This window comes from Passer montanus, unplaced genomic scaffold (assembly GCF_014805655.1).
Source record: "Passer montanus isolate IOZ18808 unplaced genomic scaffold, ASM1480565v1 scaffold6, whole genome shotgun sequence".
Classification (NCBI taxonomy): Eukaryota; Metazoa; Chordata; class Aves; order Passeriformes; family Passeridae; genus Passer; species Passer montanus.
This window is the reverse complement of record NW_024371037.1, coordinates 12,886,089-12,900,914: the sequence shown is the minus strand read 5'-3', so window position 1 is coordinate 12,900,914 and position 14,826 is coordinate 12,886,089. Positions and strand designations below refer to the sequence as shown.

At 35.9% G+C, this 14,826-nt stretch overlaps 1 protein-coding gene across 1 annotated transcript in view; it reads right to left on the bottom strand.

Annotated features, from left to right (window-relative positions):
- CNTN1 (contactin 1) overlaps positions 1 to 14,826 on the bottom strand; it is a 153,247-nt gene that overhangs the window by 52,696 nt on the left and 85,725 nt on the right. Inside the window, exons 3-12 of the mRNA XM_039726944.1 lie at positions 13,932 to 14,061; positions 11,155 to 11,327; positions 9,110 to 9,205; positions 8,032 to 8,238; positions 6,702 to 6,798; positions 6,365 to 6,546; positions 5,056 to 5,180; positions 2,931 to 3,048; positions 1,160 to 1,310; positions 562 to 689 (exon numbers count right to left, since the gene is read on the bottom strand). Coding sequence (XP_039582878.1) covers positions 562 to 689; positions 1,160 to 1,310; positions 2,931 to 3,048; positions 5,056 to 5,180; positions 6,365 to 6,546; positions 6,702 to 6,798; positions 8,032 to 8,238; positions 9,110 to 9,205; positions 11,155 to 11,327; positions 13,932 to 14,061 — 1,407 coding nt within the window. The remainder of the gene's footprint in view (positions 1 to 561; positions 690 to 1,159; positions 1,311 to 2,930; positions 3,049 to 5,055; positions 5,181 to 6,364; positions 6,547 to 6,701; positions 6,799 to 8,031; positions 8,239 to 9,109; positions 9,206 to 11,154; positions 11,328 to 13,931; positions 14,062 to 14,826) is intronic.

Genomic DNA, 14,826 nt, shown 5'->3' with positions numbered 1-14,826 from the left:
CAATCAGTAAATAAAAATACTGATACAGGAAGGTAATTTAGAAGTGCAATCATATGGATATATGCCCTTATTTCAAAATTTTCATGCATATTTCTTTAACAGCAATGCTCTCTCAAGCATGCTTATACCACTACCACCACAACACCAAAACAAACTAATAAATGAACCAAACCAAACCACCTACAAAACAAAAAACCACTAAGGAAGGTCATCAGGAGTCCCATTTCTCTGAGTTATGGCCCCAGAATCACACCTTAGCGTGAGTGCTAAGCTACCAAATAAAGGGAATGCATTAAAATAGGTAAATTTAATGTATCTTTTTTAGTAATCTCTTTTGGAAATATCAACCCTGAAAATTGAGATTCAGTGTTAGAACTGATGCAAACATACCCAGTTTCAACTGAGCAATATGCTTTAAAAGCATCAATTCAGTGTTAATGAGCAATTAAATTAGAAAGATATAGAACAGCTTGAAAAAGTAATGCAATGCTGGAACAAAACTTAGTAATTTTGAACTAAGGGATTCTGCCCAAAACAAACTAAGGCAATTCTGAGGCTTACCTGTCATTTCTAGAACACCAGTGCTATTGGCTTTTCCTCGGTTATTTTCTGCAAAACAGGTGTAGCGACCTTCATCCAGCTTTGTGACATTGATAATCTCCAGGCTCCCATCATCCCAGATACGTATGCTATGGAAAGTGCCAGAGAAATTAAATTCTATATTAGAAAGCAGTGCTTCCTGTAGAACTGTAGTAAGTGAAAAAACGAATTACAAACATCATTTGAAAGCTCACATTTAACTACTGGTTTTATAAACAAACCTACAGTAAGAAATATTTAAAGGGACTGTGGCATGATTAGATATCTCAGATTGCTGGAGCAAGAGAATGTACTTCTATTCACTTGTACTCGTTTAAGTATTTTTCTTAGAGTTTTATGGTACAATTCAATTCTTAACCCAGACTGGGTAAAGTTGGATACCCTGCTAGCTCTTTGAATCCATACTGCCAGCACCATTTTGGCATATTATTTTCCTGAAGTAACACAATCTCCTGTCCCTGATGTCTGCAAAATGGAGAATCATCCTACAGGATAGACAGACAGATACATAAGGTTACATTTTTAAGGCTCAAAGTGTTCACTGACAGTTAATACTTACCGACTCCCATTTACAAGCAATTCTGTTCCTTTGCTCCAGGAGAATTTTGGCTTAGGAGCAGCTTTAGGCTTGCATTCAATGATTACACGCCCCCCTTTAGCTGCTAGGATTTTCTTCTTCATAGGGTTCAGTTCAAAAGTAGGAGGTGAAGCTGAAAGCAAAAATTAACACAAATACTGCTGTTAGTGATTTTACTGCAAAGTAGAATTTTTTTCCAACATACAACAAATGACATAACTATTGAATTGTTTACGAATGTTCATTATGCAGACTAGTGAGAAAAATATTAATGATACAGAGATGTACTGGAAATACATGGTGATCTACAAGAAACAAGAAAAATCCTTACGTAGTTCTGTGCTGTTTTACACTAGAGGTTTCTTTCTATTGATTTCTGAACTCTCATCTGAGTTTAATCTAACAAGATCAAAGTCCACTGAAAGTTCCTCCCTTTCAAAAGGCCTTTTGATCAGTCCTAATAAAATTCAGATTCCTGGAGATAAATTTCTTTAACAAGTTGCTCACTCAATCATAATTCCAGAGAATACTTGGATTTACTTTTCAGTGGTTTTAACCCTCTCTACAAACTAAAATTGTGCCCTTTTTATTCTTTGTGGTTTTCTGTTTGGCCAGCTGGCCGTAGGTGCGTTCTAAGATGTACAAGAGCATTGAAATGTGACTGTCATAAGCACCACACTTATGTCTCTGAGGTTAGATCTTTGCTTATTAATTTTTCCTTTATTTGAAACCAAATAAAAAAAAAAAACCCAGCTTTTAATTATTTTGCATCTTGGCATACCAGCAAGTTAATCATGCCAGCAAGTGTGCACACAGCCTGAGGAAATAAGGCTATTGTTTAATTACAGAAGCACAGAGCAAAACCTTGACCAATATCCACATATTACCAATACTGAATTTTGAAAACGCACATATAAAAAGGCTCATTTTGTATAAACCAAGCTGGTAGTGAGTAGATAGTAATGGGAGAACAGTGCAGAATGAAGCATTGTTGTACAATGGGTTGGGAAAACCAAGAATAATTTAGCTCTTGGGAAAGTCTGAAGGCAAGTGTGAGATGGAAAGAACAGCAACTACCACAGGGAAATCTAGAAAAATATGTCATACAGACAGTGTGTCTATTCTAATGAAATCAGTAAAAACATAGAAATTTTTTAAAGGCTGAGAACTCTGGATCTAAGAGTCAAGCTTTCAACATGATGCTCCTCAGGAAAATACAGCGGACTCATAACTACATCCAGCCATCAAATGGCACAGCTATTTGTGGGCAAAACCAAACATTGTGACTTCAGTGTAAGGGCTGCAGAAAGCAAAACCAAAGGGGAGAACAAAAATGAAGTGCTTCAAAGGCCAAGTGACAATATGGTTTCTTAAAAAGCAGATTTTACCTCACAGAGGATTGATCATATGTGAGCAAAAATGAAAATGCTTCTTAACTAGTTTTGCAAGATTATGTTTAGGCTGCAACTTTGTACTTCATATAACTTCAGCACTATCAGTTCCTCTGAGGGAGAACACCAGGAAACAAGCATTATAAATACAAACAGAAAGCATGCCCCACAACTTGGTAAATTTATTCTTCAAGTTCTTGTCAAAAACCAGCTAGAGAGCTCAAATAAACCCCATCTCACCTAAACTGAGTGAGAGTTCTTAGCTTCATCCTCACAGGAATCTGTTACCAAACAGTACTTGCAAATATAACTGCTATCTTACTCAAGCCTGAAATAGTAAATAGAGAAATAATCCCACTGACCCACAATCTTCAGTTCAGCATTTGCATAAATAATTCCATGCATGTTTTCTGCTATACACTGGTACATGCCGGCATCGTCAAAGGTCAGACTTTGCATTCTTAGTTCACCTTTCCGGAACTAAAACACAGAATCAATAAAATAACAAGATATTAAAATAAACTACATAAGCTGAAGAATCCAGATCCATCCACATTCTTTTTTTTTTCTTTCTCCTTTTTCAGTAACATTGGGTTCACCTTTTTCTAAAGAAAGAGTCATTGTCATTCAACAGTTAAGTTTCTGGGGAAGTCCCAGTTGGGTGTCAGTAAAGAAATTTACTCTCCAGTCCCCTGTTATCATATCAATGCACATTAGTGATTCAGAAATAAGAAACAGGGAATTAAATTAATTTTGTGCACATAAGTTTTGTTATGCCATGCTCACTCATCAGTGCTTTCTGTTGTTATATCATTTTACAACAAGAAAAAGCAAGTCCCAGTGAGGTAGGAGTTTTTCAGAAGATTCCTCTGAGAGATAGTACAAACTATCTTCTATTACTTGGTTTTAATGTAAAAAGCAAAAACCAGTCAATCAAAATAAGGTAGTTAAGGTGGAGTGTTTTGTAAATGTAGATGTCAATCAGTTTTTGAAAGATCATGGTAATGTGTTCTGTTTTCTTGAGAAAATGAAGCTGAAAGCTTTAAGTCTTGTATCTAAGTGCACTGGAGTGCATGGGGCAAAGGAAGATTAAGAGAACAGTACTTAGCTGAAAAGAGAACAGATCAAAAGAAGCATATTTTCTGACTATTTTATGTGAAAATGTTTTAATCAGATTTTATACAAGGAATCTTTGTTGTGCTTTAAATGAAAGGCCTAATTACAAGTTATCTGATTTAGAAACAAATTATATTTTCAAGGCAATTAACATTTCTGCTATCTTCCATTTGGAAATCATCTTATCATCATAGTAACACACAGCCTAATCTTCTGATGTACTACTGGAGAATTGCACACTGCGTTCTGCATTCCAGTCTGCAGATTTTGTTCATGAAAGCCAAGTTCAGTGGGGACCAGCAAGTAACTCACTTGTTAAATTATTTGTTTGCAATAACTCTCAAAGCTAGACAAAAACATTGTTTTTCCTGGTTTAAGCCATCTCCATATAGAAGATAGTGATGCCCCTGCTCTGCCTCCAACATCATACATTTTTCTTAAGATATACAGTCAAAACCCAAGCTGCCTCATTGTCTTTTTTGTTTGTTTGCCAAGAGTCACTACAGCTCAGAAGACTGCAGAGCTGCACTGTGCCCTCCTATTCTCTTTTTTAATGGCTTTTCATGTAGTGTAAACACTAGACTTTGAATACACTGTTGAAATGCCTGAATAGGTTTTTCCCAGAGAAGTTTTGGATGTCCCAGCCCTGGAATTATTCAAGGGCAGGCTGGATGGAGTTCTGAGCAGCCAGGGCTAGTGAAAGGTGCCCCTGCCCATGGTTAGGGGGTTGGAACTAAACAATCTTTAAAGCACCTTTCAACACAAACCATCCATGATTCCAGGATACTAGGAGAGAAAATTTACTTTGTTTAAACCAAATATCCAATGTAATAGAATTAAATTATCAAACAGTACTTCTTTAAACTTCTTTTAAACATCACCTAAACATTTGCAACACTCTGTGTCTAGAAAAAATGTGCAAAAATACAGGATATAGAAAGACCAGTGATACTTAAAAAAATAATCTTCATTTTTATATCTCCACTGACTATTTTTGCTTATGTTTTTAAAGATACATTCATGCTTAATCTGATAAAAAGGATTAATTTTAAAGAAAAGCTGACATTTTTTATCCAGATTGAAAAATATTTACTTAAAAAGGCCTGGAGAAAAAGGGATATCTACCTCCTAAACATGTGGTCAAAAGTTAAGTTCATAATTCAAAGCTGAATACTAAATAGCCTGAAGAAATCAGAGAAGACTGAGATGAAACTTCTAAAAATAGATTTTAATGTCTCATGCAAGTGACATCAGGAAATATTTAGATCATTATAACTATTTTTCCTTTAACCTTTTAATAATACATGCTTCAAAAAACTGCTTTCATGAGCTAACCACTCAAACCTGTGTTACCTACAGCAATACACTCACCGAGGCACCATTCTTCAGCCACCTAATTGTTGGAATAGGCTTGCCCGTAGCTACACAAGGCCAGTACAGGTCACTGCCTATATCCCTTTCTGTGTCATTGATATGTTCTACCCACTCAGGAGCAGCTGCAGAATAAAATACATGATGCATTGTAAATATAGCACATACATATTTAATTAGCATTATGTTGTATTAATTCCACTGCTTTTTCCATGATACTTAAACAGGTAACTCAAAGTAATGATGATAACTCAGCAAGTTTTTGCCTGCAACATAGATTCAGAAAAGCTTCAAACTATTTTTTATGAAAAGAAAACATGGAATTGAAATAATGGTTCCTGAATGACAAAAGACATAAGATATCACCACTTATATTGATCTGTAGATTATTCAGTGTGGAAATTACTCAGTAGCACCACGAAAATGATAATTAAATGACAAGTTATATGACATGAAATTGGGCAAAACTGTGTATGTACTGAAAGGATCTCCAAGAAATTATTCTCTTGGTGCAAACAGTATATGTAAGAAATTAATATTGAAACAGTCCTGCATATTTGCTTTTGCTAAGCAAACAAACCAATTTATTAGCTTTACTTATTATATGCAGTAATAACCTTGTCACACTAATTCTGAGTTTGATCTTCTGAAGTTCTAGCACTTAACTGAGGATCTTAACTCAGAAGATCATCTGTTCAGCCAATGAAAGAGACATAAATCTTCTGAGGGTGGTTGAGATGTTAATGCGACCTTTTCATGTCATGGTTTTGTGGCATAAACCTCAGACAAGAAGCCAAGTTACTTGGGATGACTTCACTATTGTAAGATACAATTTTTGGCTACCTAATTTTACCAAATGCATCATGTCATGGTTTTGTGGCATAAACCTCAGACAAGAAGCCAAGTTACTTTCACTACTGTAAGATACAATTTTTGGCTACCTAACTTTACCAAATGCTTAAAGAGAAGTGACAGAGGGTGGAGGAATAAAGAACTGTGCACAGCTAATAAGACAGAGAGCTAAGACAGAAAACACAAACAAAATAAGAAAACAAGAAATCTTAACAAACCTATAACAGATAACACAGAACTGTCAAAGTATATATGCCACCTATCTAACCAGGCAATTAGTACATAAATATCATGCCTGGCATGTAATGCAAGAATTTTGATGCTGCTCTATTAACTTGAACAGCAGTGTGTGAGGATGATAGTAGGAATAAACACAGAAATCAACTGTGAAAACACAGACATTTCTAACCTAAGTAAAAGCAACACAGATCATCAAGAATAAAATTGATCTTCTTACCTTGTACATAAACTCTTGCTTGGTGTTTATCTTTTCCTTTATAGTTTTCAGCTTCACACTCATAAAGTCCTTCATCTTCATACTGAATGTTGAAGATCTTAAGAACTGCACCAGACATGCTTATCTCAGCAGAGGCTGGCAAGGGTTCAAGGTATTTACTCCATCTGAGTTCAGGAACCGGACTTGAAAAGGTACAGTAAAGTACAAATGAGCATGTTCAAGAACTGGTGGTTAAATTTCAGACTACAAAAAGAGCATTTGATCATGAAATATGTATTTCCATTCCCTGAAATATGAAAGCAATTTGTGCTGTACAATACCATTAAAACACACTTACTTTCCAAGAGCAAAACACTCCAGTGTCACGTTTTGTCCCAGGAGAGCGTACGTGTCCTTGAACTTCACCTTGATATCAGCAGGATATACTTTTGCTCCTAATATGAAAAAAAAGATTCTAAGAAAAGGCATGCCAGAAAGTTATAGAGCTACTAAAATTTACACAGTTCAATAAAACTTTTCTTCAAATTCCAGACAAAATTCTTCTTTACACTGCAACAGCCTGTCAGTTCATAAAGTCTGACTAAGCACCAAACTTCTACTAGTAAGGCATAATTGTTTTACTCAGCAACTAGTTATCTTTCTCTGGATGACTAATCCTAACATTTTTTACCGAATTTCTAATTGCATTTAAAGCACGGTGATGTACTCTATGTGTGGGTAGACAAAAACCCGAGTCTGTTTTTTCACAGGTTTTTTACTGGATAGAATATTTCAAATTATTTGGAATTTAAGCTCAATTTTATCTCAGTAGGGGTATGAAGGAGCTAGAGTAAGCACATCTACAGTTTAATGAGTGCAAAGGGATGCCAAATCTTCCCTACTAGCAATCTCTGTAGGAGCCCTCTTGCAGCTCTAGATGAAGAAGGCAGTGTGAATACTGGAATATTTGGACAAAGATCACCAATTTGAAATTATATGAATTCAATCATTAATATGGAAAATAGAGATGAAAGAGTCACTGAAAAATTGATGATAAGTTTATGAGAACCTAGTGACTGAGTCTGAAGTGGCAAAGGGGAATTTGGTTCTTATTTAGAAAACATGCAGTTCTCCTGAAGAAATGGTGGCAAATAATCCAGTAACACAAATTCACAGGGGTGCCTTAGGAGATTGACCGTGAGACACAAAGCTCTCAGGCCACCGTTGGATAGGAAATTTCACCAGGGTAAAAGAATTTTTCTCTTTCATGGGGTATTTTCTGGGGGAAAATAAGTAAATCCTGAAGCTCTTCATCAACATTTACTTGAAGTTTCTACTTTTCAGACATATTCCTTTGAATCAATGCCAAGACCAGAAAAGATACTGAAGATTTTGGCATCAGGGGCATATCACATAAAAGAAATGGGGATTCTGGGAATTTAGAACTCTGTTCTCAATGATTTGAAAGGAAATTTGTGAATCAATCAATGGAGATTTCTTTTACAAAATTTTCACTGTGAATGGGAATGATTTGTACCTCTGCATCTGAAACACCAAGTAACATTGTGCAGCGGCCATTATAACTTGCCATATAATTCTCCTTACAGAAATCAAAGTAGGTATGAATTAGCAAAATTACAACACAAACAGTTAAAATGCCATGCATAGTATTTCCAATAAATACTTACGATCAGATTGTGGAATAAGCGGAATAAATTTACTGAATACACTCTTTGTTATTGAAGGGCTGGACACAAAACACGAATAATTGCCCTTATCTGATGCTTCCACATTTGCAATGTAGAGATTGCCATTAGTCTGTGACACAAATCGTCGTTTGTCCAAAGCAATGAACACTGGGAACTCATTTAGAAGCCAGCGATAACTGAGGTCATCTGGAGGAAAATATTTTAGTCAATATTAAAACCCAACACTATCAGCCATTTAAACCACAGAATACTGCCTGCATATAAATCACTTGATTCTAATTTCTAGGTATAGATATTTTTTTTGGAGAGGCAGCTATGTGACAGAGATCTATGCATGTCTCAGCAGCCAGCTCATTCCTGTCTACAGTGAACACTGGGGCACTGCTGCTGTCAGTACAGGTTACTGGGACCTGGCTGCAGTGTGCACACCTTGCCCTGGGCACACCCATCCCACAGGAACTGAGTGGGATGGGATGGGATGAGAGAGGCAGCTGGGTCTTGACCTCATGCAACTGAGAAGCTGGGAACTGTTCACCAGTCCTGTGATTTGGACAAAACCTTAGAATATTTTAACTATGAATATGTCTCCATTCTTCAGTTCCTTACAATGCTTAACCTGAGCATGAAAACTAAATCATTATTTCATTTTACAAGATAGAAGAGATGCTAACAGCCAATTTCATCCCTCATGATGGAACTCCAGATGCTTGAGATTATGGGTATACTCCCTGCAGAGCTCTTTGGTAGCTAATGATGAGAAAAAGTCCCTTCCAGAGAATAAATAAGCTCATCTCTGACCCTCTGGGGTGCTTCTGCTGTTCCATGATTTTAACAGAAGCCCATGACCATAGCAGTTGAGGTGACTTTACTAGGTGGAATGAATTGTCAACATATGGTCAACAACAAACATTCAAAACAGAAACCTAACCTAACTGGTAATTCTCAAGCTGCACAAAAGTTACTGTTTCAGTGAATATAAAGGAAACTTGCAAAAATAAATATTAATTCATCTTTTACTCTTCAGACATTGAAAATTAAGTGCTTTGAGCTGAATTACCTGGGTAGTGATACGGGGGTTCACAAAGAAGCACTGCTCCAACACCTTCTCGCACTTTAACCTCATAACGTTCCTCTGGTGGAAAGGGATCCAGATCTATTTTTTAAATAAGCAAGGGGAAAGAAACAGGGATTTTAACCACAGTAACTTTTTATTATTAGCATTACTTTCTGTCCTCTAGCAAATACTATAGAAATACACCAATACATGGCAGATAAAAACTAGTTGACCCCTAATGCAAGTTTTGCTTATTTGTCATTACCAATTAATTTTTTGTTATTTTTGTCATCATAATTTTAAATGCTGGGGGAAATAAAAAAGTGATGCAGACTTTATCTCTAAGAGTAGTTAAGTTTAAAATTTTTTAATGAGTATTAAGGCACCGGATCTAAAAAGTATGTACAGTATTCTCAGATGGACTAATTGATGAAGTATATGAGAGAATGTGGGTTTTGTTCCACAGTTCCAGTAAATTTGACAGCAAAACAAAATTAGAGCTGGTCAAGACTTTTGAACTTTTCTAAATGGTTGTTGACATTTTTCATTCAGTTTATGCATGAGCAAAAGAAAAAACCTCACACTAAAGGTCAGACATTTTCTATATTAGTTTCAATTCTATTCAGTTCTTTAGAAACAGCAATTGTAGAAAGAAAAGTTTTTTATAGGTGATCATTAAAAAGAAGAAAGGAAGAAATACAACAGCATAAAGAAGAATGAAAGCAGGTGCTTTTTTAACAGATATTTATCAATTTTCGGTTATCTTTTCACTATGGCTTACCTCTTTACTCTATTTTAGTTTATATATTGAAACACTGCATATTAGGGTTCTGTTCAGCATAATTTCTCAGTATACTATCAACATTCAGCTCATGCAGCCAGTGAGCTGGGAGGCAGAAAACTTGCCTCAGACTGTTTTGGTTCTATTTTTTTTTTATCTATTAGGTTTATTGTTGTTTTTGTTTTTTAATCCTACTGATTATTCAGGACTGAAGCCTGCTTTAGGTATAAATAAATATCCCATAAATTGAATGTTGATGTTTTCTCCATTAAAAAAAGTAACAACCTGGCCTTTAATTTTTTTTTCTAGAAGATACATTGGCTAAATACAACCTAAGACTATATCAACGATGATATGATCTATCAGCTAATTATAGCTTCTGACTTTCCCTAATATTTGTAGTTCCACAGTCTCACAAGTATTATCAGAAAGCTGAACTTTTCACTAAATGTCTCATCTTCTACAGTAAGGAATGAATTCTGCTTATGGAGGCTAGTTAAAGACAAGAGGGGCTCCAAACCCTTAGTGTCAGGGCACCTAGGGCTTTGTGAATGGACCCCAGTTAGATTGGATCCCTTTTTTTTGGATTCATTTTTGTGCCCTCTAATATTAAAAAATATCTGGAAAAAGGCAGCTTAAGTCAAAATAAAGCATAAATCCCAAACGCTGTCTTAAGTCCATAAAATTTTGCCTTATTCTTCATGCAGTACATCAATTTTTTGCAATTCATGTATTTGGTGATATGCAGGTCTGCACATGTACATGTCTTCTCAAGACTAGCTCATGACTGTCAGAAGTTGACAGAAATTTCCTCTAGCAGGGTTTTTTCACTGTAGCCTAGGAGTTGGGGCATACTTTACTAGCAAGTGCTGTGCCTTCCTCCTGCAGTTGTGCTTGCACTGCACCTCATCACCATATGCCCCCACTCAAGTCTTTCTTCTGTGACTATTTCCCCTCAGGTCCTACCATGATTTTAAAGGAGTCTGGACATTATTATCTCCAGATCTGGCTCCATGAGTCTCTTCAATTAATAATTTAACAATAACTCACTGGAAAGGCTGTTATGTTATGTCAGCTGAATGCTAAAGAATATAAAATGCTTACAAATTTATTTTGTGTCAATCTTTGCAGACTAAGGCACTGAAGATACTGTTTTTACAGAGCAGTACAGATACAGCACACGTTAGCAGAATACACTGAAGTGCAAAACATTGGCATTCACAGCCAACCATAATTTTTCTATATTCTGACATAAACAACAGCTTACATCCAAAACTCAGAGTGGCTTCACTGCTTCTGACAGTTCCAAAGATATTTGACACTACACAGACATATTTTCCAGCATCCCTTGATTTCTCTGGATTATTGATAACAAGTCTTCCTCCCACCATACTGTAGCGCTCCTTTGTTAAATCAATATCCCAGTTGTTGAGTTTCCACCTATTAAAAAAGAAAAACAAGATGTAAGATTGGCCCCAAAAAGCAAACCTGGTAAGAAAAATTATGTGAAAAATTCTGAAAAACTATGCTGGAAGTTATTAATATACTTCTATACAAGTTTTAAGTTCTCCGTCAGCAAGAGACACAGATTTGAACTCCAGAGGTCTTTTAAACATAACAGTGTCAGTTCTTCCCTCTTAGAGAAATGACATAGTTTGTTAACATATAGTTGCTGGCCAAGCAGTAAGAGATGCTTGAGCTGGCTGTGAATGAGCTAGCCAGTCACCAAACACATGGATTTTACACTTATCTCAAATAAATATCTAAAGCTAGATTAGATAAAAATATATTCCCTCTGCACTTTTAAAGTATAGGGTAATAAGATATTTTTTTAAAACCTGCTGCAGGTAATGAAAATGTTTTATAAAACATTACGTGCCAGTAAAGTCAGTGCAAAAACTGTGGCATCCTTCATAAAAGACCTACCTACTATTGCTTCAGTAAATTGCTGGACACTCTTCCCTTAGTTATGGTAAAACCCCACAGCCAATTCACTGAATTACTGCAAATTTCACTTGAGGGATTAGGCGAAAAACTGGTGGCCCAGTTCTGACCAATTTCTACTTATTTTAAGAAGTGTTAAAAAACACGGAGTGGGTACCAGTACTCGTGATTTATATTTGTGTCCATTACAGTGTCCACAAGAGGGAGCCTTGCACCTTAGAAAGGAACTGCCGGGTTTCTATGCACAAATAGCAAAGATGCAACATAATTACATTTAAAGATCATAAAATTATTTCTGCATAAATATTTTCTTTTTTCATAAGGTAAGGTTAGGCATTAATATTTGACAATATAATACACACACCACCTGTTCATTCACTATTGAAGATGTACCAAAATATGAAGAGTTCTCATTTGGAAGTGGAACTTGCTATTGTCATAGGAAAAAAACCCAAAAACAACCAAAACCAAACCAAAATCTAATGAAATAGAAGAATTTTAAAGATGCAGCAAATAGCATTTTGATCTTATAGAGTTCTAGAGGTATCACTTCAGTCCTGTAAGACATACTATATGTCAGTGCTAGAAAAAAATAAATATATCCTCTAATCAGAAATATCTAGGTATAAATGTCCTGAGGACAGCTCATTCTGCAATGAAAATGGCAGGAAGGACTTATTTACTTTCGAGATAGAAGAATTTTGACTCAATAACTGGTAGAGGGCTGAGATGAAGATAACATATTGAGGTATACTAAAAATAATGTGTCAGGAAATAAGAAAAGTGGCCTTATTCTGTACTGCAATTATCATCTCATCACCTATCAGTGCTAATTGTCAGATCTGCTCCTAGACAGAGAAGTTCTGGAGGTGCAATGCAATTCTTTGAGAGTGTTTTTGCTAGTTCAGATTTTGCTGAGCCTGCAATAGATAAAGAAGAATGTCAAAATTTATTTAGAACCTGTAATCATGGTGTGTTTACAGTCTTGCAGACAGAGCTGGGGGAGTATCTGGACCAACTGGAAGGGATGGGGAATTACAGCAAACGGTATCAAATCTTAACATATGTAATCTCTCCACACTTTCCAAGCATGGCAAGAGGAAGTAAGTGCAACCAAATGTCATATTCAAACGGTGGTTCTGTACAAGTAAACAACCTGTTAGCATATTTTTAAAAGTGGCAATGAAGATGAAGTAAGCTGTTTTGATGGAGGAATACCATAGTTCACCACAACACTGTGACAGAGATTGTAGTAATAGCCAGTGGACTTGATTGGTTTTTCTGTTCTAGAAACCAGTCTGGGAACACACATAAGTGAGTAGTGGGGGCAGCTCATAGGGTAATTTACTGAAATGGATCTCTTTTGCTGGCAAGATATTGTGTCTGTCTTTAGCACAACTACAGCAGTCTTCTTCCCATGATCAGGTTGTAATTTAGTTACACTAAGTACATTTCTCTTCACACTATGAGCAGGTAATGGCTGACAAACTCATATGAATACACAAAAAAGCATTGCTTTCTACAGTAATATAATTATTGTGAAAGATGTCATGTGGGAATCTGTATTAAAACTAGCTGAAATGTTTTTTTCAGAATGAAGATTTTCATGTCTTCAGTAGCATAGCTGACACATTCTTGATAACTGCCCAGCAACACAGAGGATGCAAAACCAACATGGGATGTAAAATATCCAGGTTCAACAATCAGTATTTCTCTTTTCAAAGCAAAACAGAATAAAAAAAGCCATTCTGAATCAAAAAGAACAAAGACTCAAATCTCTGCCAATCTCAGCCTCAACATAGCCTGGAAAGATAGCCTCTAAATTCTTTTTAAAGGTCTCTTTAAAAAAAATTTACATATGGATCAATATTTCTTTCAAAACCTGAAAATATTTAACACAATATACTGTTTTTAATAGTGATTAGACATTTTAGCACATCAAATCAAGGTTGAGTCTTACTCAAAAACTGTGTATCTCTGCATGTTTTCCTGCCTTGAAGATTTCACTCCAAACTTTCAAGTCAGTCATTTAATTAAACAATCTGAAATAGCTGCTGAATAAAATATGCAAGATTTGAAAATCAAAACAGGAAATGTTACCTGTAAGTAGGAAAAGGAACTGCTCGAGCTCTGCAGTTCATTGAAACTTGTCCATCTGAAGATTCTTCTGGATAAATGGTATCAATAGGTTGCTCCTCAAAAACAGGTCCATAACCTTTGTTTCCTTCCTCTGAAAACAGAATAGAGCTTCAAATTAATAACTTTTTAACTAGCAGTCAAACTGAAGACAAATTTGCATCACGCATTCAAGAATCCAAATGCGAAGGCAAAATAGTGAGTCAGCCAAAGTTAAATTCCATGTGCTTCAGCAAAACTGGAGCAGTGCAGCTAACAAAAGTGCTGTCTGTCCTTCACTGACTCCTGCCTTCTGAGAACCAAAGTAATCACTTTGTTCCTCTAATACTACCTTGTGTGCCTTCTCTGATGAAATTAATTATTTGTCACTGCTTAGGCCAGAAGTGGAGATAATCAGGAACTGAAGATATGTCCCTTAGAAATACAGTGAGACAAACGTACTTCACAGAGACCAACAAATTCTAATCAAAAAGATCCACATCCAAAACAACTACCCATGGTTATTCCTGATCTTATAAGCCTAATAATCTCCAATGGTTTTATGTATTTAGAAAGAATCTTTACTACATCAGACTAATAAACTCCTTATGTTGGGTGTCAAAGCTGAAAACGGCATTGTTTCCAGATCACACCTGTCCTTCCTTTGAAGGTGAGGTATGTATTAGTTTCTACACTTCAAAATACAATTTTTAAAAGGTCTTACACTGAAAAGAATATCAATTTGTGAAGTCAAGCACTTAAAGGTGAATAAATGTAAAACAGGTTTGAACACAGCCTGTATTTATTTAATATTTATCCTTCATTTGTAGATGCTGTTGTAAAGTTGGTAGGCTCAGCCCACCTCTGCTGCATTCTCTTC